This window comes from Centruroides sculpturatus, unplaced genomic scaffold, assembly GCF_000671375.1.
Source record: "Centruroides sculpturatus isolate CEXI.00-Female unplaced genomic scaffold, Cexi_2.0 scaffold623, whole genome shotgun sequence".
In the NCBI taxonomy this organism is placed as follows: Eukaryota; Metazoa; Arthropoda; class Arachnida; order Scorpiones; family Buthidae; genus Centruroides; species Centruroides sculpturatus.
The window spans coordinates 71,293-95,823 of NW_019384836.1; the positions used below are offsets into that span (position 1 = coordinate 71,293).

The window sequence follows — 24,531 nt, forward strand, 5'->3', positions numbered from 1 at the left end:
CCGCTAGTGATGTGGCGCTACAATATTTGGCTATGTCTTGGCTACTTTAATATTATTTTTACGTGTTTTAGCTGGCAACACTCATTCGACCATGAAAGGGAGCCAGTATTTAAACGAGGCTTAATTTTCTAATTTTTAACGATACAATAGCGAGGATTATTATTTTAAAAAATATTTGTTATGCTTAACATCGATGAAAATTCAACGCGAAGTAGGTTAATAGCGATATACTAATATACTATTTAAATGGGATATAATAATATACTACACTAATAATGGATTTTTTCATACTTTTCGGTTATCCGACTTTTCAATTATCCGATTAACCCCAGTCCTCAATTGAGTCGGATAATCGAGGGTCTACTATACTTTCAAAATTTGTTAAAACAAAATTCCATATCATATGAAACTAATTCAGAAATATTTTAAGATCATTTTTCAATATAACAAATACTTTAAAAAAGTTATAAAAAAATGTTATATATACATATTAGAATAATAAATCAATGAACTTGTAAATGTTTCGAAAATTTACTCTTATCTAGAGCTAGGTCTAAGTCAAACTTTTTATCAAAGGCAAACTTTTAAATAAAAATACTTACTTTCTGAAGATGATGATCTTCAGAGGTTCTTGCAAAAGAACCTCTGAAGATCAACATCTTCAGAAAGAGAGTTCTTGCAAAAGAACTCTCTTTCTGAAGATTCATAAGAGGTTCTTGCAAAAGAAGTTCTCGGTGAGGTATCGAACTAGTATTTTATACGCAGTATTTATATCATCTCTTGACTCAAAAACAGAGTGAAAAAATATTTCAAATTAGCAATTTTGAAAAAAAAAAAAAAACTTATATATGTTACCGCTAAAGCTCGAAAATCGTTAATCTGCAGATTACCTAGTTAATCTGCAGATTAACTAGGGTGATCCGTTAAAGTTGTGAAAATTGTTTCATTTCTCAAATTACCTAGATAATGTGCAGAGTATCTAGGTAATCCGCACATTACGTACTAGGCACTCGGTAAAGTGAAAATAAGATCTTTTCCACAAATAAATGTACCACAAATAGATGTGCTTGTCGCAAAAACCAATCGATATGAAATTCATTGTCACCAATCTTTAGACTGCACAATGGGATTATGTTACTTATGATGGGTAAAATGGTGGTTCGTCTCTAATTCCAGCAAAGAGAAAGGAAACAGTGAGGACGCACGTTCAAACCTAACCTAACCTATTCTAATAATTTGATTGGTAATAATTATGGTAATTTATTAGAATAAGTTAGGTTAGGAGAGAACGTGTGTCCCCACTGTTTCCTTCTTCTGTTTGCTGGAATCAGAGACGAGCCGCCATTTTACTCACCCATAGGTAACATTATCCAATTGTGCAGTCTAAAGATTGGTGACACTGAATTTCATATCGATTGGTTTTTGCGACAAGCACATCTATTTGTGGTACATTTATTTGCAGCAAAGATCTTATTTTCACTTTACCGAGTGCCTAGTAGATAATTTGCGGACTACCCAGATAATCTGCACATTACCTAGGTAATTTGAGAAATAGAACAATTTTAGCAACTTTAACGGATGATCCTAGTTAATCTGCAGATTAGCTAGGTAATGTACACATTAACGAATTTCGAGCTTTAGCGGTAACATATATATAAATACAAAAATGAAATTCTTATATATATATCAATATTTTTAAATTATTATTGAAAATTAACTGTTTTCAATTCATTTTTAAATATCCTGTTATTCAAGGTATGGTCTAAAAATATTAATATATATAAGAATTTTATTTTTGTATTTATATATATAAGTTTTGTTTTTCAAAGTTGCTAATTTATTTGATAGTAATTTACTCAAAAAATTAATTGTGTGATCTGAAATAATTCCATTCAACAAATTTTTATTTGCAATTATAATTTAATCGACATCTGAAATTAATTTTGTGATCAAAGCTTCCCAAACCACTACTACTTCTGATAAAGAAAACATTGAAAATTTTTAATACAATCAACACTTTTACAATTACTCTTTGACCTATTTAAGCAACAGGAACATTATAAATTAATTTATAATAACTGATTCTTCTTATCAGTTAAATAAACTTCACAAAGAAACCAGACGGCTATACGCACTTGAATGTTGTTTATAATGATGATGTTTCAAAAAATTATCTGTTGAGAATAACCGTAACTAATATATATCATCATATATTTAGTGATTTAAATAAAAATTATGTAAATAGTAATTTATTTGCATCATAGTTTTACTAAATTTTGATTATTTATACATAACATAATACCGGTTTGAAGTAATTGGTCGCTAGCTACTTTTAATATATGAAATTATTAATTGTAATATATTTATTAATTTTCATANTTTTTTTATAATTTTCAACTATACTGTGAAAACGTAGTTTTTTGTCATTTTATAATAACTACAAATATAAATAGGTGTATTTTTAAATACAATTGCATAACAGATGACGCCATCAAATGTTGCTGGGAGAGTTAAGCAACTTTTTGCTGCATTTGAATAACGTCATTAGTTTTTATAGGTATGTGCATAAATTTTCTATTATTTTTGTATTTAATTGGTTTAATATTACCTAAGCGGAAAACCAACAGCAAAACCTGCTGCTTGCATAAATTGTGAAACACATATATTGATAAGAAATTGATGTGCAGTGACAGAACACGGATAGATATAAATATAAATATTTTTTCGGTCAAACAATTATACATTGTTATAGTCGATATTGAGTTAGTTTATATTCTATTCCCAGATATTATTCAAAATATATTTCAAAATTCAACTTTATTATTTATGTATTGATAAACTTTATTTATCCGTAAGATCTTATATAAATATTGATGCAGTAGAAAGATCGAAGTTTTGATAAAAGAATTTAAATTAAGATAAATTATTATGCCTTGCATAATTATACTGTTATTTTTACTAAGTTGAATTATTTTTTCTGGGAAGAGACAAAGCTATCATTTATAATTTAGGTGATAGCTGGCTATTCATACAATAAAATATATTTTTGCGTTGTAATGAAAATTTATTATTAACACTTTGATGCATGTATTATCTGCATATAAATTTTAGTATGAGATTTTACAAATAACAAACGACGAAGTACGCATATTAATAATATTTCACAACTACATTGATAACGCAATTCACTAAAAGAATGATTGGTATAACTGAAAAATGGGCTCTAAAAATAAAAAAAAAATTCGTTTTTTGAGTTATATAAAATTAAGATATAAATATAATATATAAATTTGTAGGAAGAGAAAATATTTAACGTTAGAAAACTTTATTTAATTTACGTTTTGAATTTGTCACCATAAAAATTCAATTGTTCACAATATACAATGATAATTTAAATAACGCTTATTCACGTGGCAATTAATCGAAAATTTTTAAAGGATGTTTTGTTCTAAAAATATCTATAAGATAAATACTTTTAAAATAACATATTTATATTTTACAACGCTTCAACCATGATTTAAAATACGGAATAAAATATTTTGTTAATATTAAGTTAAAGTTGTTTATATATGAGCAGATTAAATTCGTCTCCATAGATCTTGTTATACTTCTAGTAGTTGTGCCTCTATCTACACAGATTCTTTTTCCATTTCTTTGTACTGTACATATATATAATATAAAATGTAAATTATAATATACATATATGTACAATATAATATATTATAAAATTTAATTATATAGTACAGATATACAATTCTAAAACCGACTCTCTTGTTTTCCTGTTAGCAGAGCGTTACAGTGCGTCCAGGAGTAAAAAGATGACAGTTGGTGTAATAATAATATTACATCATCGATTTTAAAGTTTGTTTGCTTGAAATGTTTGATTAATAATTTTCTAAATCTTACTTATATTTTTTAATTGTATTGTATTTTAAAGATGATCAGTTTGAAAATATTTCAATTCTTTAAATATAAAGTAATAACTGTACTGAAGTAAACCAGTGAATAATAAGCTGAAACAATCCTATTACATTTTGCAGCATACTCTTCCTCTTTTAGACAGCATTCTCTTTCTCTTTCAGATTCTGGTCTCGGTTCTATTTGTACATCGCATTTTTATGTACTGTTTAATAACCTTATGTTATTAACGCCATAATAGAAATAAGTGAAAACAAATACAAGGCAGTGAAATAAGTTAATTAGTCAAATTAGTCAAAAAACAATTGATATCCAAAGTAAAACACCTGAAATGTAAAAAGATATTGCGCCAAGTAAAAATTAGGTACACGAAATAAAAGCCAAATTTTGTTTTTGGAAATTTGATAAATACGAGCTTGGTGCTTCGAAGTGATACTATACGCGCTTACTTTTTAGCGGCGACTAAATAGAATTGTTAAGTGGTTTTATCAACTCGGCTACCGTTGGTTCTTACATTAATAAACACTATTTTCTGAGAGTATAAAGAATGTTGCGTGAGATGCGCAAAACATTTTTTTTTAACAAACCAGCTTTTATGAGTTAATATCATTTTGATATCTGAATTTATCGAAGTGTCCATTTTTAAGAAATTTTTAAAATACTAATTCATTAAAATGCATTAATTTATTTCACATTTTACCAATAGTAAAATTCAAAAGAGGAGTCACAGGAGTTAAAAAAAAATTTATTTACTCCCACTGTGCATAAAAACGTCTGAAACTGGCGACTCCGACTCTCACTCCTTAACACTACAGTAGAGTGTCGATTTTCCGAAAGTCAATCATCCGAAACGTCAATAATCCGAAAGAATTCCAGTCCACAAATTTAAATTTTCGCCACTGCTGTTGCGCTTCAATGTTTGCTACGTCTTGGGCTACTCAAATATTTTACGTTTTTGATACTAAATTAACTTCTGAAGTATATTTTTTTATTATTTTTTTATTTTTCAATATATCTATTTTGTTTGTACAAAATAAAAAAATAATTTTTAACGATGCAATAGTCAATCACCAAACGTATGCCATAAATCCATCGGGCTAGTTTATGGCTAATTACTAAATGAATTTTCTCACAGCGGTTCTAAATTATTTAAATTAATTAATTTATTTATAATTATTAATATTAATAAGAGATGGCGCCTAACGCTTACCTCTAGTACCAAATTGGTTATGTAATTCATTTAGTAATTAGCCATAAACTAGCCCGATGGGTTTACGGCATACGTTTGGTGATTAGCTATTACATCGGGTTTAGCGATGATTGTATAGACACAATAGTCTTTGTTAGGCTTAACATCGACGAAAATTCAACGCGAAGCGACACGCAACGGAGAAAAATTTCGACATCGGACACGTTAAACTATTTTTTCGTACATATATCAGTTATCCGAAATATCAGTTATCCGGACAACCCCAGTCCCCAATTGATTCGGAAAATCGACGCTCTACTGTAGTTCCAAATTTGTTATAGAATGGAAAAACAAAATTCACGGAATAAAAAATTATATCGCTTTCTTTCTAATGCAAGTCTTAATTACATTTCTTTCATAATCCCTATTTTACTAATCCAAATTTTTTAGGAAAGAAGCAAAGAATCATTACCAAAAATTATATATAGGGATATATATATATATTATATTATATGTAATATATATATATATATAACTATTTAATTGTTGTGGAATTCACATTACAGAGTTATTAACAGCAAAGAATACAATTACTTTGTCAGCGAGATAACTCGTGATATTTTTTATCTATGGAGTAGGCATGCTTTATGAAAAAGTAGAGCCTGGCCGCTGCCAATTAGAAAACGGAAAATATCAGTATTGCTTATATCAATAAACAGTAATACCAGTAGAGATTCACCTATAAAACAGATTGGAAATTTCTTCGAGAATATTGTGCATAGCTAGATAAGCTAGGTTTTTTTTATTACAAATGGAACATCCATTGCATAAGTAGAAAGCTTTCATACGAGAGCATAAATTATTTTTTAAGTATGTTATTGTATGATTACAGAATTGAAAAAAAATTCACAACACTACATGAACTAAACACACTTGCAAGTTAATAACACTATTCTGCTGCAATTTCACAGAAAATATATTTGTGCCAACTAAAACCAAACTTGCTCAAAGATGACTTTTGCCAATGCAATCTAAATATATAAAATTACTTATCCTGACTGACTGAGTCACTGATTCATCATCGCCTAGAGAACACCGCTGAACCTAGAGGTAAAATTTGGTACACAGTTAGGGTACGTCATGAAAACGCACACTAAGAAGGGATTTTTCGAAATTCCCCCGCGGGGAGAGAGGGAGAGAATTGCGGCTTAATCGGAAGAACGACATCTACTATACTATTTTAGATGCGACTTTTTTGTTTTTATCTGCGTTTTAGTAGAGTACGCCATGAGAATGCACACTAAGAAGGGATTTTTCGAAATTCCCCCGTGGGGGGAGAGCATTAAAGCCTAACCTGAAGAGCGGTTTCTACTGTACTATTTTAGATGCGATTTTTTGTTTCTGGTGGTATTAACATAGTTTCCAAATGTACAATATTTACGTGTTACGACTTTTAACTAAATGTTCGAACCGTTTTAAATTCGAATTTATTACTTCATATTTGTTCGATTATAGAACGATTGCAAACGTTCGAGAAAATTGATCAGATTGAAAACGTTCGATTGCATTAGAAGATTCTCAGTAACACGGGGTATGTGTAACGCAATAATTTTATATATTTAGATTGTTATAAATTACATAATAACTATGGTTGTTGGAATAATAAATATAAATGGTGTTATGACGCCCCACACCATCATTCCAATTATAAGCGATGGAGCTTTTCTCTTTAAAGCTATATCCTTCCTTTTGTATGACACTGAAGTGATGGCCAAAGTAGTACATGCAGAAATAATGGCTTACGTAATGAGTCACTGGGATGATTTTTTGATTATGTCACATGATAGTGATAGAAATAATTATAGCAGTTCTGTCGAATACTTCGATGATATGTCGCGATTTCATACTTATGGATGTTTATGCGAGTTAGTAGCAGCGATACAAATATTTCTGTTAACTTTAGAAGTTTACTACAATAGTGAGCAGTATGAGAAATTTGGTGTAGAAGGAAACTCCGTGAAGCGACTGCGTTTTAGTGCTATGCAAGACCTGTCTCACGGATATTTTGATGTTTATTTGCCTTATGAAAATGAGTTGTCAACATCCATTTTTAATTCAGTTAACTATGATAGAATACCCAGCTCTGAGAACCGTACTAGAAAACGTCGTGTTAGATTTACGAACACAATTAGAAAAAAAAAGTTCTTACAAGCTGCTACTAAATACCAACAAAAGAATCCAGAAGTTCACAGAGAAGCAGCAGGTAGATACAAAAAAATAATCTCGAAGTTCATAGAGTAGCAGCAGCTCATTACCAGCAAAATAACCCAGAGGTTCATGGAGTAGCAGCAGCTCATTACCAGAAAAATCATCCAGAGGTTCACAGAGCAGTCGTTCGTAGACATGAGCAGGAAAAAGAGGAATCAAGGAAAACGAACGGAAAGACGATTGCTTCCATGGAAGATTAAAACTTTTTCCGGGATTATATATGACCCAGAGATAGCTTATGAAACTGATAAATTAGTATCCTTGGGCACTATGAGTCATAAATGCGTACACTGTAACGCCTTTAAGTTTAAAAAAGAAGCACCTGGTATGTGATGTAGCACCGGTAAAGTGCAGCTTTCAGCTTTTTTGCCTCTACCTGAGCCGCTCAATAGTTTGCTCATGGGCCTGCATCTTGAGCACATTCATTTTATAGACCGTATTAGGAAATATAATGCTTGCTTCCAAATGACTTCTTTTGGAGCGAAACAAGTTATAGAGATAGATTTATGCCTACTTTCAAAATGCAGGGTCAGGTGTATCACTTAATTGGTAGTCTGCAATTTTTACCTCAAGAAAACCCTGAATTCTTACAGATTTATTTTGTTGGAGAGGATGAGAGAGAGGAAAGTTTAAAATGCAGCATCTTCTCTGATGTGAAAAAGAATCTGATAAAACAATTACAGGCCATCGCCTGTAATTGTTTTATCAGGCTCTACTTGTTGCAGCACTATAACCCATACATAAAAGATTTAAAAACTACTCTTCAAAAAGTACCTCACAATTGTAAAAACTTAGAAGTTGTAATTCACGCTGATAGGAAACCAACCAATGCTCATAGAGGACGTTTTAATGCACCGACGGCAAGCGAAGTAGCTCTGATCATAGTTGGACAGCAGTTTGAAAAACGAGATGTTGTATTACGAAGTCATGACAACAAATTACAAGGTATTAGTGAAGTTCACCGTTCGTACGATGCATTGCAATACCCGATACTTTTCTGTCGTGATCAGGATGGTTACTCCATTCACATCTCCCACATTGATCCCAAAACAAAATTACCTCTTCGATAAACCGTTTCTGCAATGAAGTTTTATTCTTACCGCATCATGATCAGACAAACGGAAATCAACCATTTATTATCAATATATTGTCGATCTCTCTTTAGTCAATACTTCGTTGATATTTACGCAAAAATTGAGACAGAGCGATTAAATTTTATCAGAAACAACCAGGCGCAACTCCGAGTCGATAGTTACATACATCTCAGAGATGCTATAGGAAGACAAGATACCGATGTCGCTCAGCTTGTTCAGATGGTAGTGCTTCAGTCATCTTTCACCGGTTCACCACGATATATGCATAAAAAGACTCAGGACGCCATGATATATGTTTGTTATTACGGTTGTCCTGATTCACTCATTACATTTACATGTAATCCTCGATGGAATGATATTAAAAATGCATTACTATATGGACCAAAGCCTCATGATATCATAGCTAGGGTATTTCATTTAAAGGTTAAGGCGTTAATGACATTGCTAACAAAGGGGAATTTGTTTGGAGATGTACGTTTTTTTATATATTCTGTCGAATAACAAAAGCATGGTTTGCCTCATATACTGTACACATTTTGTTGTTATTTCGTTGTGAATATGTCTCTTTAATCCGATCAATTCAAATCGGTAGACTATCAGTACAGCTTTCAGGCTAGATACTTCTTTTATTGTTTTGACATATGCATTTCGGACTTATATTAATTTTAAGTCCCCCTTCAGTCCAAAACTACAAATTATTTAAAAAATTATATACAACTAGTGAAGTGACAAATTCTTCGCGTGTAGATTATATTTACTGACATAAAACTATTGTATTAAAAATTGTTACACTTATACGTTACCTAAGTTTCTGTTTTTTAAAAACCACGGTGTATAACGGGTAACGCTGGAAAGAGTTTAAAATACAGCCATTTATTTTTAAAAACTTGCTACAATTATTATAAATCTCATTAATATAAGGAAAACTATTATAACTCTTATTTTTTTTATATATTTGGTATTAAATCTGTTGTTATAATATTGGTTGTGCCACATTTTTAATTTGTAACTGGGGTAATTATTTAAAATAAACGTCTTTTCTAATTCTTTTAATTCTATTTTACGGTTAATATTATTAGTCGTTCTTGTATATATGTTTTTTAGACCCATTATATAGGTGTTCTTTTTTATAGTTTCAGGGATGCAGGATTGATAATTGATGGTTTTATTGACGTTACATGTTTTTTTTTGAAAGTTTTAAAAGAAAATTTATTTATTTCATTGGTAATTGTTATATTGGTAATGGTAGATAGTGTTATTTGTGCAGAGATATCAGACCTTGCGAAAGATCCTCTCCTTCATGAAATTATAAAAGGCATTATGATACACGGGCCTTGCAGTAATTTAAATAACAGATCAGTTTGTATAAAAGAAGTTAGCTGCACTAAGAAGTTTCCTCGATCTCTCCTTCAAGAAACTCAAACAGGAGAAGACGGATACACAAAGTATCGACGAAGAGCTCCAGGAGATGGTGTTTTACTGTTGAAATCAATGGTGTAACCCTTCATAACCTTTGGGTAGTGCCATATAACCCTGTGATTTCACGTACTTTCGGTGCTCATATTAACGTGGAGTACTGTAACTCTGTAAAATCTATAAAATACATATGTAAATATGTCAATAAAGGGAGAGATCAGGCAACATTTGGTCTTTAAAATGAAAAAGATGTAGTCGAACTCTATGAAAGTGGGCAATACATCAGCAGCTCCAAGACTGTATGGAGAATTCTGGCTTTACCGATCGATGAGAGGTTCCCTCCAGTTTTTCAACTCACTGTGCATTTGGAAAATGGCCAGCGAGTCTATTTTAACCCAAATGACGCCAATCAGTTAACAAATATTGTTAACAATTCAGTAAAAACTACGCTTACAGCATTTTTTGACTTATGCAAAACAGATAATTTTGAAAAACATTTCTTTATGCTGAATTTCCCTCTTTCTATGTATGGAAAAATAACAGATTTGAGAGAAGAAAACGTGATAATGACGTCGATAACTGGCCGGGAGTAAAAAAAGATCAGATTTTAGGCAGGGTATATACCATCCACCCTAATAATACTGAGTGTTATTATCTTCGCCTTTTACTACATGAAATCCGGTAGACGTGGCAACATTGACTGTAGGTTACACTGCCTTCTGTGCCTGAAAGAGATTTATAAATATCACTCAACTGATTAATTCATAATTTTAAAACACACTTCTGTTTTAAGTTCTTGTCTTTGTACGAAGCTTTGGTTGTTGTACTTTCACATTTGGAAAACACAGGTAGACAACATTCAATATTAGGAAAGGCTTCTTTTTCTCCTGTGAATTGTTTTTTCTGGCATGCAAATATCTAACCGATGCATTTATTGTGGCTATGTTTACCATTCAACAAAATGAATTCATGAATTAAAAAATTGAAGGATTTCCCTCACGTTTTCTACAAGCTTTGAAATCATTAAAAATATCATATTTCATTTGTTTTATTGTTCTCACTAATCTAAATTATACTGCTTCATTTTCTGCCAATAGCTAATATCACCATGTAGGCTACATAATCCTACAGGAATCCATAAATTTATGATATTATTAATGCTTTTTTTCCTTTAATCAGGTGTCAATCATGTTTTGTAAATGCACACGTTGAGTGTCAAACTTTCTTGAGCGTTCTCCTGCACTAGCATCATTACAGAAACATATTTCAATTTCATTTCTAACGCAGCATAAACTACCCATTGGCTGAAATTATTATATTTGTTGAATCCTTATAGGCGTTCAGATTTAAAGCATTTAATTTGAAACCATGTGTAAACCAGGAAGAGTTTTGACCAGGAAGAATTTTTTCTCAATTAATTCTCCTGAAATGAGAGAGATTAATGTGGAAGTAAATCCTAAATTTATATTAAGTTTTGTAGTCACTTCATACTTACCATTTTACACTTTTGTGTATACAGTGTCTACTTGGGCCTTGTTTATTAATAGCACTTATTACACTGGTGATGTTTCTGATTAGCAAAGTAAAGAAATCTTAGTCAGAGATTAAAATCAAAAATCATTAGGGAGAATGCGGCCTTTTCTCGCAATGAAAACGTCGGCCGCAACCTCTCATTTATTTACACTTTAATTCACATGTTTACAAACGTATGAAACAATCATTATTTCTGCTAATACACTATTATTCAATAATAATTGATGTAGCAAATAAAGTTTTTGTTATACAAATATGTATATTTTTGGATAACCTTCTTTCATTCTAAAATATTTTTTAAAATCAATTATTTATTTAGCCTTCTTTTATTCAGTTTCTAAAACAAATTAAAAAACTCACAGTTATAGTTTTTGTGATGTCATGACATATCACTGCAGCACTACTTTACAGCATTTTCTTTTAAAGAAAACGTGCTTGCCAATGGTCTATTTTTATTTACTATTGCAATTTTTCTACTCTTTCCCCCGTGTACGTTAATTTTTGATGTAAGGAAGGATTCGTGAAAATGGATAACTTCCATAAATGAAGATTTCAGAATAAAAAATTTACCTTAAGAAATAAAGATTACTATAACTGTGAACGTTAGTATCTGCTAATAATATCATATTAATATAGCAGGTTTTGTATGCACTGTATATTTACATTATATTACTTAAGAAATGTTTGAAATATTTTTTTGAATGTAGTAGTTAGAAGGGTGATGTGATATATCAGGGGTGGGCGAGCAAGAGTTCAGTGGGAGCCGAAATGTAGGTTTTGCAAAATGCATGGGAGCCACAGAGCTGTACTTTTTTATTCTGTACTGCAGTTCTGTATTGCGATTTTATTATATAATATAAATATTATATAAAAACAGACATTGAATTTTTTTAATAAACAAATTTTTACAAAATTGTGGAAATAAAATTGTAAAAATAATAATAAAAAGCAGAAATTAACACTTTCAGGAAGAGCCGCATGTAACTAAAAAATGCTGCATGTGTCTCTCGGAGCCTCATTTGTCCATGGTGGTAATATATGCAATATTTTTTTATTGTGTGTTTTTGGTAATTTGCACTTCTTGCTTGAATATTGACAGTAATTGTTGATATGTATTTATAAATATTAATTATTGTCTTTCATGAGATTGTAATGATAATAAGTGTCAGTAGAAAAAATAACTGCATTGAACAATAAAAAATAATTTATTTATTTTTCAGTTGGCTTTTTCCAATAATAATTAAAGGAAGAAAGAGACTTTTGAAAGAAGAAGATTTATACGAAACTTCCAAACATCATAGTTCAGAGTACCTTGGAAATATGCTTCAGAAGTAAGCTTACAAATTTCTTGTGTTCATTCTGATTAAATTGAATACTTTTCTAAGCTAACGAAAAGATATAATAGGTAAATCACGGAAAAATTAGAATGTTTGTTTCATGTAAACTAACTACTATATTTTAGATTTTTATTCGAAACTTCCAAATATCATAGTTCCGAGGACCTTGGAAATATGCTTCAGAAGTAAGCTTACAAATTTCTTGTGTTCATTATCATTAAATTGAATACTTTTATAAGCTAAAGGAAAGATGTAAAAGGTAAATCAAGGAAAAATTAGCATGTTTGTTTCATGTAAACTAACTACTATATTTTAGATTTTTATTCGAAGCATTAATACTGTGTATTCGTATATTAAATTATAATTTTTTAAATTATAATTTATAAAACAGGTTTTACTGTGTTGATACAATGACGGTGTTTTTTGCAAGTTTCTTATGAGTTTGGCTAAGCAAAATATGGTGCAACCAGTGCTGTGAGATTAAACGTGATATATTCAGATTGCGTCTTGAAAAATTTTTCGAATTTTTTAAATAGTTGTGTGATGAGCTACCATCTTAATCACACAACTATTCAGCTGTTTTTAATGTTTCACGAATAATGTTCGAAATTACGAAATACTTAAGATATTATATGTCGGTACGTTATATATGTTTTTGGTTTTTGAAATAAAATAAGTAAAATAAGGTCTTCTGAAATTTTATACATAATTATACTTCTAATTTATTGTTCTTTGCATACATCTGTGAAATGCCACACTTGCCTATGATTTTGAAAAATTTAGTAAAACTCCTTTCCAATATGTTGAAAATCTCATAGTTTTGAAATTCAATACTTCTGTAAGTTNGCTATAATGTAATTATCTTAATTTTTACTATCGTTACTTTTTGCCCAGCGAAGCGGGTCTTTGCAGCTAGATTCTAGATTACTTAGAAAAACAGTATTATATATATATATATATATATAAACTATATTACATACAAATAAAAACCCAGCGAAGCGGGTCCTTGCAGCTAGTAATTTATAAAACCGGTTTTACTGTTTTGATACAATGAGGGTGTTTTTGCAAGTTTCTTAAGAGTTTGGCTAAGCGAAAAATGGTGCAACCAGTGCTGTGGGATTTAACGTGATATATTGAAATAGTGTCCTGAGAAATTTTTTCGAATTTTCTAAATAGTTGTGTGATAGGCTATCACCTTAATCACACAACTATTCAGCTGTTATCAAAATTCTACGAATAATGTTCGAAATTACGAAATACTTAAGATAATATGTGACGGTTTTATTTTTTGAAATAAAATAAGTATAATTAGGTCTTCTGGAATTTTATACATAATTTTTATTCTAATCTATTGTTCTTTGCATGACATTTGTGAAATGCCACACTTGCCTATGATTTTGAAAAATTTAGTAAAACTTTTTCCGATATGTTGAAAATCCCATACTTAAATTCAATACTTCTGTAAGTTCCTGACTGACAGATAATGCCTTACATACATTTTCCATATAGTGCCGATTATTTAATTGAAAAATCGCTAGCATTTTACAGGCACCACCTGATAAACCAGTATATGTAAAATATGCAAGTATTACAATGACTTAATGCGTTTCACGTAATTAAAATGATTCAAGATATGTATATGATTGTACAAAAACTGTATCATTAGAATTACCTTAAATCTCATATTGCTTGCTTTTTATAACGTTTACAGTTTACACCAATTTCAATTTCACTGTAATGTGCCAAAGCATTTAAGTGTTACCATGCGACTTTTTGCACTTCTGTGCTGTTGGTTTTATCTTCCATAATCATACCATGATGAAAACTTCGGACTTCCACTTGTGCATCAATTAAGTTTTTTGTTTATTATTTTGCAACATAATTCAATTATCGTGACCCATGCCTATTTTTTGTAATATTGTGATATTCTTTATTATCAAGATGTCAATCTGTTTGTTACCGAATTGCAGTGGTGTCAGAGTATTAAAAATGTAGGAATGATAAACAATTTAATATATTAAAAGAAAGAAGTAAAAAAGTTGCGCACTATTTATTGATTGCACACAATGCTGTACAATTTGTAATAGAAAGTGTTATTGCGTACTTGTGATTTTTTGACTTGCACTATTTAATCTATTTGAAGATTATATTATATAAAATATATATGACTATACTCTAATAAGATTACATTTATCTTGTAACATGTAGCAATGTGCACAGCCACATTCTTCAGATCTGTTTCAGTTGTTCCTTTGGGTCTTTAGCCAACTACATGTTTAACCACATTTGCATTTAATGATTATTAATGGCATGATTATTAATGGCCAGACATAATGTCTGTGAATTAATAAACTTTTAATATTAACAGGTGCCGGATTAATAAACTGTTACTTTATTTTAAAAAATGGAATTATTATATTAAATGCGCTATAAATAACTTAAGAATTTACAAAAATTAAAATATTCAATAGAAATATTATTTTTATTTACTACGTTTTATTGCAATTTGTTTTTAGAGAGTGGGAGAAAGAACTACAGAAAAGAAATCCAAACGTACTGAAAGCTGTATTACGATTTGTTGGATGGAAATATATAGCATTAATTTTACTTACATTGATCCAGGTACTTGACAGATGTTTTGCTTATACGTAAACTATATATTAAAACCATTTAAATTATTGGTATTAATGTGTATTTGCAGGAAACGGCGATAGTTGCAGGACAAATACACTTATTAGGATTAACAGTCCATTATTTTGACAATAGGTCGGAATGGAATCCATACAATATTTACTTAACCGTTGCCGGATTTTTTGGCGTGACAGCGATTTATTTGTTTACATATAATACTAATTATATTATGTCAGAATTAATTGGAATGAAATTAAAGATAGCTTTTTGCACGATTATATATAGAAAGGTAAATATCAATTTTAATGTATTATGAATATATTACTATGTTTATATTTTTCACAACAAAGTGTATTGGAAAATATGAGGATTGAGCTAATTTACATTAATGAACGAAGGTTGTTTGCATATGCAGCAGTCGATTATCTTTCATGATAATATCGAAAAATAAGAAACAATTTGGGAATAAATGAAATCTATGTCTTTATGTATGAACAAATTCAAATAAATTTGTTATTTTGTTTAATTTTCTACAAAAAATTATGGTTTGTTGTTAATTTATATCTTACTTCACCAAATCTTTAATTGATTTATGTGTTATTTTTATCTTAAGTGCACCATTATAGATATTTCAATAAGACCTGCTATTGCTAATGACTCTCATAAACAATAATGACAGGATAATAAGATTGGTCGGCAACTGCGATAAAAATTGTTTTGTTTATAAGAATTTATGTATGTGCAATTATTTATGTGACTCGATTGGATTTGCCTGGAAGCCCAAACTACAATGTGGCAAATTTACTTTCTGTAGTCGTTGGACACATACAAGCAATGACAATAGCAAAAGTAACTGAATAATCCCTTCAGGGCCTGATGGCTCCTTACGAAACCCAACAATACATAAAAAATTAAAATGCACTTGAGAGTTTTTTTAATTTGGTGTTTATCTTTAAGATAAACATAAAAATACGCTTAAATCTAGTTCAATTCTTATATTCTGCAATATTTTCGATGCAATTAAATATAAATAAGTAAAATTTATTAGTTATTAGCGTTTAACAAATATAAAATTTTAGTTAAAAAGAAAAATACATATTTATATTATTTTGAAAATATATCTTTATCAATGTTACTTTTATTTTTATTAACATAACAGTGTTAGACAACACATGCCTATGGTAAATTGACATACCATTACATATATATATAAATGGACGTGTGTGTCCCTATATTTTACTTTTTCGCCAAAACTACACATCGCACATGAATGGTGTTTGTATATGGTAGTAGCCCCACGTCTCCATTCTGGCACCTACGTGCACTATGGTGGTTGAGTCTCGATAGCTATAAGGGTGCGGGAGATATGGGCTTGAAAGTGGTTGAAAGTGGTTTTCTATTTCGAATTTTATGCTCGAATTTGTACGAATTCGAATTCGAACATGAAATTCGAATATTGGTTCGATTATAGAACGATTGTAAACGTTCCAGAAACGTTGAAAATAGTTTGTTTGACTGGACGTGAACAGGAAACGTTCAGAAATAAAATCAGGACCAGGTCTCTAATTTGTCTGGAAACGGGGGATCTAATTCTTGCATTCTGTAAAAACGGGTAAGTTTGGCTATAATGTAATTATCTTAATCTTCACTATCGTTACTTTTTGTCCACAAATAAAAACCCAGCGAAGCGGGTCCTTGCAGCTAGTATGTATATAAAATAATAACATTGTGGATGGTACTATTTGATGTTTTTTCTTGAAATTAATATTCTGAAATTTATTACTGATGGCGAACTATTTATACCGTTAACTTAAGTGACAATAATAATACAATTCTATACTCCTCATCATTGGCTATATAATCTGTACTTCTAATTTTGTTTATTATTTATTTGTAATTAGTTTGTAAAATTTATAATGTGATGATGATCACAAAAGTAATCAAAAACCATTTTACTTTATGTATTTTATTACGATAAAAACTGAAATATAGTAGAGTGTCGATTATCCGAAAGTCAATCATCCGAAACGTCATTCATCCTAAAGAATTCCAGGCGCAAATTTAAATTTTCTCCAGTGCTGTGGCGCTGCAATCTTTGGCTATGTCTTGGGCTACTCAAATATTTTACGTTTTTGATATTAAATTAATTTCTGAAGTATAATTTTTTATTGTTTTTATATTTTTCAATATATTTATTTTGTTCGTACAATATAAAAAAAAAAAATTAACGATACAATAGTCTTTGTTAGGCTTAACATCGTCGAAAATGCAACGCGAAGCGACACGCAACGGAAAAAAATGTCAAGATGGGATAAATTAATATATTTTTTCGTTCGTAATCGGTTATCCGAAACACCGATCTTCTGAACAACGCCAGTACCCAATTGATTCGGATAATCGACGCTCTACTGTAATTACTTTTCAGTGTTTATAGAATCTGTTGCATTAACGTCTTCTAATATCTCTAATGTAATATTTAATCTGAGTCATAAACGTAAATATCTGCAATGGCTGTATTTGAAAAAAAATACTTGAGTGACCGAAAGCAAGAAATTCGACCAAAATGCAAGTGCGCTATATTTTTACTCATTGCATAAAATAAGCGCGATTTCATAAAGTGTCGACGTAGATTATATACAGCTTTACAATAGTTTCATTATCTATCTTATTTTCTCTTCTATACTGTCTGGCCGAATTTCAATTAATTTCAAACAAACTATTGCATTTACTTGTGACAACGCAATTGTCATCTTGTAGTCTTCTCACTTGCCTCTTTTAAAATAACATCATGGCAAATAATTTAGTACATTCTAGTAGCAACAATTAATATTTTTGTTGAATATTTTGTTGTGTCATTCAGTTTATTTATCCAATTATGTATTTAGTAATTTCATTAAGATTTTTTATCTTATAAAGTTGTTTATTTACGCAATTTTAATTTTCAAAACATGCCCAATTGTTTGTTTTACAAGCTTTAACTTTTTAATTAGGTGTGAATTCTGATGTTTTCTGTAATATTTCGACTAATGGGTACTTTTTTATTTAGAGTTCCTGATTTTCTAAATTGTGTGACTAACTTACAAAATGGTATTAAAATATCATTATAAAAATCACTCCTGTTTCATTAGTTATCAAGTGTTAAAGATAATACATTCCTAAGTATAATGAAACTGTAAAATTCATTCGACCTAATTATAATAAAAAAGAGAATTTTTGTTTTCAGAGTATTAAAACATTTAGCAGTTTATTGGCCTGATTTATGCCTAGTACAATTTTCTATATTACTTTCTCAGGAACGAAAAAAAAAACTACTTTGAAATTTTGGCTCTAAAAAAGTGAAACCTTTCTTTTAAATTTCACCCAAACCCAATGTATATCTGTATAACTTTAAATAATTTACAGCTAGTTAAAGTTGATACGTTAATTTTATTTGTGTTTTTTAAAAAGATTTTAAAGGTAAACATAAAACCTAATTTTTTGGATTCAAAAGACTTTTATATTGTTAGATAGTATACATAATACAGAAATTTAAGACATAATCATAGTTTTTAATGACATGTCAATTTTTCACAATTTAGAAGAAAACAGTAGAGTGTGCGAAATGCCACACACTTCATGGAAAGCATTTTACTCACAAAAGAAATTAAGGGTTAAAGTTATTCAACTTGAATAGTTTAAATGAGTCCAAAGAATATAAGAGTGTAAGATTTTCAGAAGAAATTTAAGATTAATTTTTTGGTATCAAGAATGTACACTCTCTTTTTTGATGTGCAATTCGTGTAATTTTGCAATATATTAATGTGTATAATATCTACAATAATATCCCTAATGAAGTAGAAAATACTTCATATGTAATATAATTACCTAAACAAAGTAAATTAACATTCAAGCTGTTATTTAATATTAATTCAAATTATAATTACACTTGTAGAAAAAGTTATAAAATTTATTTTAGTTTTTGTGTAAGGACATTGTAAAAAATTACTTTTTTATTTGAACATAATATAAGTTTTTGAGAATATTTATTTATTATATATAAAATTTTTTTATAGGCAATGAGGTTAAGTCCTTCATCTCTAGAAAAATCGAACGTTGGGCAAATGGTAAATCTTATAGCAAATGATGTCAGCAAATTTCAAAATGTAAGTTGAAGTAATTATGCATATTGCTATTCCTATATATATATATATTGTGTAGGAATATATATATATATATTCCTATATACACATTGCGTATTAATTTTTGTGGTATAATAAAATGAAAGGACAATAAAAATATTACTTTGTACACATAATTCAATTACAGGTAAATGTTCTTGCTTCAAAATCTCCGTTTCATTTATTTTCAATTGTAATTTAAAATCTAAGTGACTGACAACTATTACAAAGTAATGTTGACAAAAGTTACTGTAAGAGAAAGTAGCAATTTGTAACTCTCTCTCTCTCTCTCTCTCTCTCTCTCTCTTTCTCTCCACGATTCATATTAACATGTAATAAAACATTTTAATGAAAATCTAAAGCATCATAGATGCTTTTTAGAAATTCACTGGAAAACGAGAGAATTGGCAAGATTTTTTATCTGAACAACATATTGTGAGGAGCTAGCCGGGGATACGGAGTGGTAAGACTCTTAGCATCACTTAATCGGCAACTATTCCTTGAGAATAGCCCTCTGGTTGTCAATAAGAGTGGCTTTTCCTAGATCCAAGGAAAATCGAGTGTGGAGGGACTTACAGATTGAACGTTAAACTTAAAGCGGGACCAAAGGATTTCACAATCCCTCGTTCCCTGGTCAGGATTCCCGACACCAGTTAATCAATTTTAGATACGCGGATTAACACGCGTGTGAGGATGATAATACGGATTTGATTTAGACACTTGCGAGGCATTTCTTAAACAATAAATAAAAAGAAATCAATAAAACCAAAAATAAACAAATTTACACAAAAATGGAATAATTAAAATTAATCGATTGAGAGAAAGAGCTCACAATGTTTAATGATAATCATACTACCTCTAGATGATTTCTCTTTATCTTCACCTTTTAGTTTCTTTACACTTCAGTTTATGGAGAGGTCATGAGAAGCACATAATTATATATTTTCTTCTTTCCTTACTAACTTAATTCATTATTAAAGTCTGCTGGATACGATTAAGGGCGTTGGCCTTAGGGTGCCAATATGGAATACGTCTTCCTTCTATGGAATCTTGTGGCGTACTCTCTGAATCATGCAAAACTCGACTATATCTCATGGTTTTTATCCAATTAGCTTGTAGGATTTTCTCACGTGAATAAAGAAAAGGGGATTTATCGAGGGGTCGACAATTCCCAGGTGCTGAGATTTTTGGTAGATAAGAGTAAAACAGAAGGATGTTTTAACTTCCGTTAAAGGAAGTCACTTTTTAGTCGTTTCCCACGTTTAGAAAAACGATATTTTCACACGAAAAATTAAAGAATATTTTCTTTCAGAATTTAATTTTATAATTAAATTATTAATTAGACTCAGGGTCTATTCAGATAGCACAATATAATTAAACGAAACATCTTTTCGCTTTACATTTCGACATTATTACCTAATTCACTATATATCATGTATTGAAATAAGCTGCATAAACAAGAAGAATACAATAACAATATTTTTATTCTCATAAAAACAATGCCAATTGTAAAATTCTTGTGAAAGTTATTAATTGCTGTAGCAATTCGGAGACGAGAAAGAAGATGCGAACTCAATAAATGTCACTTGTCAAATTTCTCTTTAAATGTTTGCTTCGTTTACTACAACAACGACAAAAAATATGGCGTAATATATTGCCAATTATAATGATTCTTATACAACGTGACCGAAAAATAGAAAAAGTTGGTAAAAGCAAGGATAAATTCGATTTTTCTAGCATATCAATGATAATGCAGGTTTTACAAAGTTAACACAGTGAAATATACTTAATCATAACCAGACTGAGTAATTAGACGTTTTCAATCAGTTTACAAGCTAGCGCTTGTAAACTGATTTAAAACTGATTTTCTACAGCAGCGTGTGCAGTAGAAAATTTACAGAAATGACTGCAAACATCATTGCATATAATTGATTAAATTTCGTGATAATTCCAAAACATCTGTTAATCTGGCTTTGTGTAAAATTCCACATAAAATTTGTTTTAACAGTTTTAGATTAACCCTGAACTAATATTGTGAAATGATATTGCAATTATTGTGTTGTTACTCCAACGACCTATGTTATATCAAGATATATATAATATTGTTTGCAAGTTCAATTATATTTATAATAGATCTGATTCGATCCGATATTGTAACTTGTTGTAACTTGAATAAATTGTATTGGCTTTTTTGCTATGAATATTTTCATTTCGAAATGAAAAACTAAGAACTACAGGGAAAATATAAAATATTTCAGTAAGCAAAACAAACACGAATCTACTATTGTAGACCCATGGATATGATATGAACCTATTTTGTAGGTAAATGCAGAACGCCTTCCTACTACAATGTTAACTAGTAAATTTAATAAACACGCTGAGGCGTAGTAAGCATGACAATGAGGACAGCGGTAAATAAGCAACATCAAGATATGTTACATTGGTAGACCCACAACATCAATTATACTTTTACTATATTTGTATTACAGATTGACTTTGTAACCATTCTTTATTCGAAATTATTATTAACTTCCAGAATTAATTCAAAATTACTTCGTTTATTTTCATTATCGATGTCCATATTTTCGGAAAAATCTCACTTAAATTAATAATCTGCGTTACCCCCAAATTTGTGCTGGAAAATTCTCAGAAATGTAAAATTCCACACTTTACACTGTCAGTGACCAAGAACCATTCTTGCTCACTATAGTGTCACTGTACATTTTGTATATGTAATGTTTACCAATTATAATTTCTTCAGCGATTCTCTACTTCTACAAAGTAAGTTTACGTGCATATTTAACAAAATTCTCTTGGTTAGCTGTACTTTAATGATATCCACAGGCTGCATGCTATACACGTCACTATATAAATGTTTTCAACCAAAACGATTCCTGGATTTCAAAAAACCTGAAAGTATTTTGGTGGAATATAGCTTACTTTCATCTGCAGTTACTTATAATTCTTTATTGTCACATGTTCTTGTTTGTAACACAACTATTTCTTGTTCTGACATAATTTTTGGTCACCTAACATTATGAAGGTTTAACACAATTGTTCAAAAACTAGTCAAAGATGTTTGTCAGCTATGCCTAACATAATGATAAAACAGTTCGAAACTTGCTAAGTTTGTAAGTTTCCAGATGAAAAATCTAAATTTTATGTTTTTGATAATGAATATCCAGCTGAGAGCTTAACTGTTTTCAGTTAAGCTTCCAGTTTTGAAAATAAAACAAATTGAATCTTAAAGTCTTGCTTAATAAAAGTTCTTTTTATCAAATGGAAAACAAAATGCTCGAATTAAGTTGGAGAATTCCAAAGTTCAGAGAAATTTTAGATGATCAGGATCAGATTAAATGTCGATAATGATCTTTTCCGTGCCCCAAAACGTTTTGAGTTGTCACCGAGACAAGGGACGACCAATTAAAACATGCAATAGAGGAGAGAATCCTATATAAACGCGTGTTTCAAGAACACGAGTTCATTGCTTCCCATATTGTTCTTTTTTCGAGATCTGTGGTTTTCTTACCGGTCTGTGATCCACCAGGATACGCAGTTAACTTAAAGTATCTGTCGGTTCCAAATTTACCAATAAGACTCGGGGTCATTGATCTTTGGAAAACAATCACAAAAAGACCAAACATATATTCACTGCTACATTCAGACTTTTCCTTGACTTCTTATTACAAATCATATTTTGAAAGGGAACTCGTAAAGATAACATTATCTAACTTTTTAATGAAACATTTCAATATTTTATTCAATGGGAAAAAGTGAATGGTGTATTTAATGTTCACGCACGATTGTCTCGACCCTTCGATCCTTCTGACAATCGTACATAGTCACCCAGTGATGTAACCGCTAATATTCCTTTAACCAATTGTAACTGATTTTGTACGCGAAGTTTTCATCGCTAAAACGTCGAACGTCGAACGTGGCTATTTTGTAAGCCTAGAAGTTTGACAATGGCGTTTGAAACATCGAGCGTGGCGAGTAGAATTTCGGCCTAAACGTCTGCATTTTTTTTTTGTGCTTTTGGTTAAAATTATTACGTATTTTATTAAAATAATGATTATTTAAGGATTTGTGAATAACATTTTAAAGAATCCCACGATTTTAATCCAGCAATTATTTATTTATTTAATTTTTTGCAAGTGATGTGAATTACCTATAGATTTTTATATATTTTTGTTCATAATATAAGTACTTTATCATAATTCTCCAAAAGTAGGTTTATTCATCTTCTACCATAAACAGCGTAATACGTTTGTAAATTTCTATAAAAACTTTTCCAAGCTGTATTTCGCATTATATAAGCTACCACTTCCCTGAACAAAAGTATATCGTTAGAACAGGCAAAATGAATTGAAATTGTCTTACTATTATATCGTACAATAGGAGACACGACGCTAATTAAAGTAAAAAATAATTATTTAATGTTATCAAACATTCTCTAAATATTTTAAAATAGTTCATTTTTTTATTTACGTTTGCTGGTAACCATCGTCGTTCTTAAATGTTTTGCCATTCTTTAAAAATATCCCATGTCTCAGTGCATTCTGTGAACCTATGGTGCAACGTGTTATATTTAGAGTTCAAACGGTTTAAATGTCAAACCTGTGCTTCTGCTTGCAGTACAAGTTTAATTAAAGTTGAACTTCGGCCGTAACCTCTGTATGATGGTACGTGACATCTTATTAAACCCAAGACCAAATGCGCGCGAGAAAGAAAAACATTTTAGTGTGCCGGATTGATTTGTTTGTTAAACTAAGTAATACCAAGAAAACTCATCCCGTAATTACGAAAGCTAACAGTTAAAATGTCGCAACTGGATGCGGAGATTTTAAAAGAAAGGTGGTGTTCTGTGATGTCTCAGACAGAAATTGAACTTTTACATTTAACAAAAACAACCAAGTTTTATATGTAGAGCGTCCAATTGCGGCAGCACTCTGCAGTCGATCTGAAGTACTTGTTTGGAGCCGAACTTA

General features: G+C 30.2%; 1 protein-coding gene across 1 annotated transcript in view; it reads left to right on the forward strand.

Annotated features, from left to right (window-relative positions):
• Positions 1-24,531, forward strand: part of LOC111630211 (multidrug resistance-associated protein 4-like) — a 45,702-nt gene that overhangs the window by 8,290 nt on the left and 12,881 nt on the right. The window contains exons 2-5 of the mRNA XM_023374280.1: positions 12,639-12,749; positions 15,272-15,377; positions 15,457-15,675; positions 19,439-19,528. Coding sequence (XP_023230048.1) covers positions 12,639-12,749; positions 15,272-15,377; positions 15,457-15,675; positions 19,439-19,528 — 526 coding nt within the window. The remainder of the gene's footprint in view (positions 1-12,638; positions 12,750-15,271; positions 15,378-15,456; positions 15,676-19,438; positions 19,529-24,531) is intronic.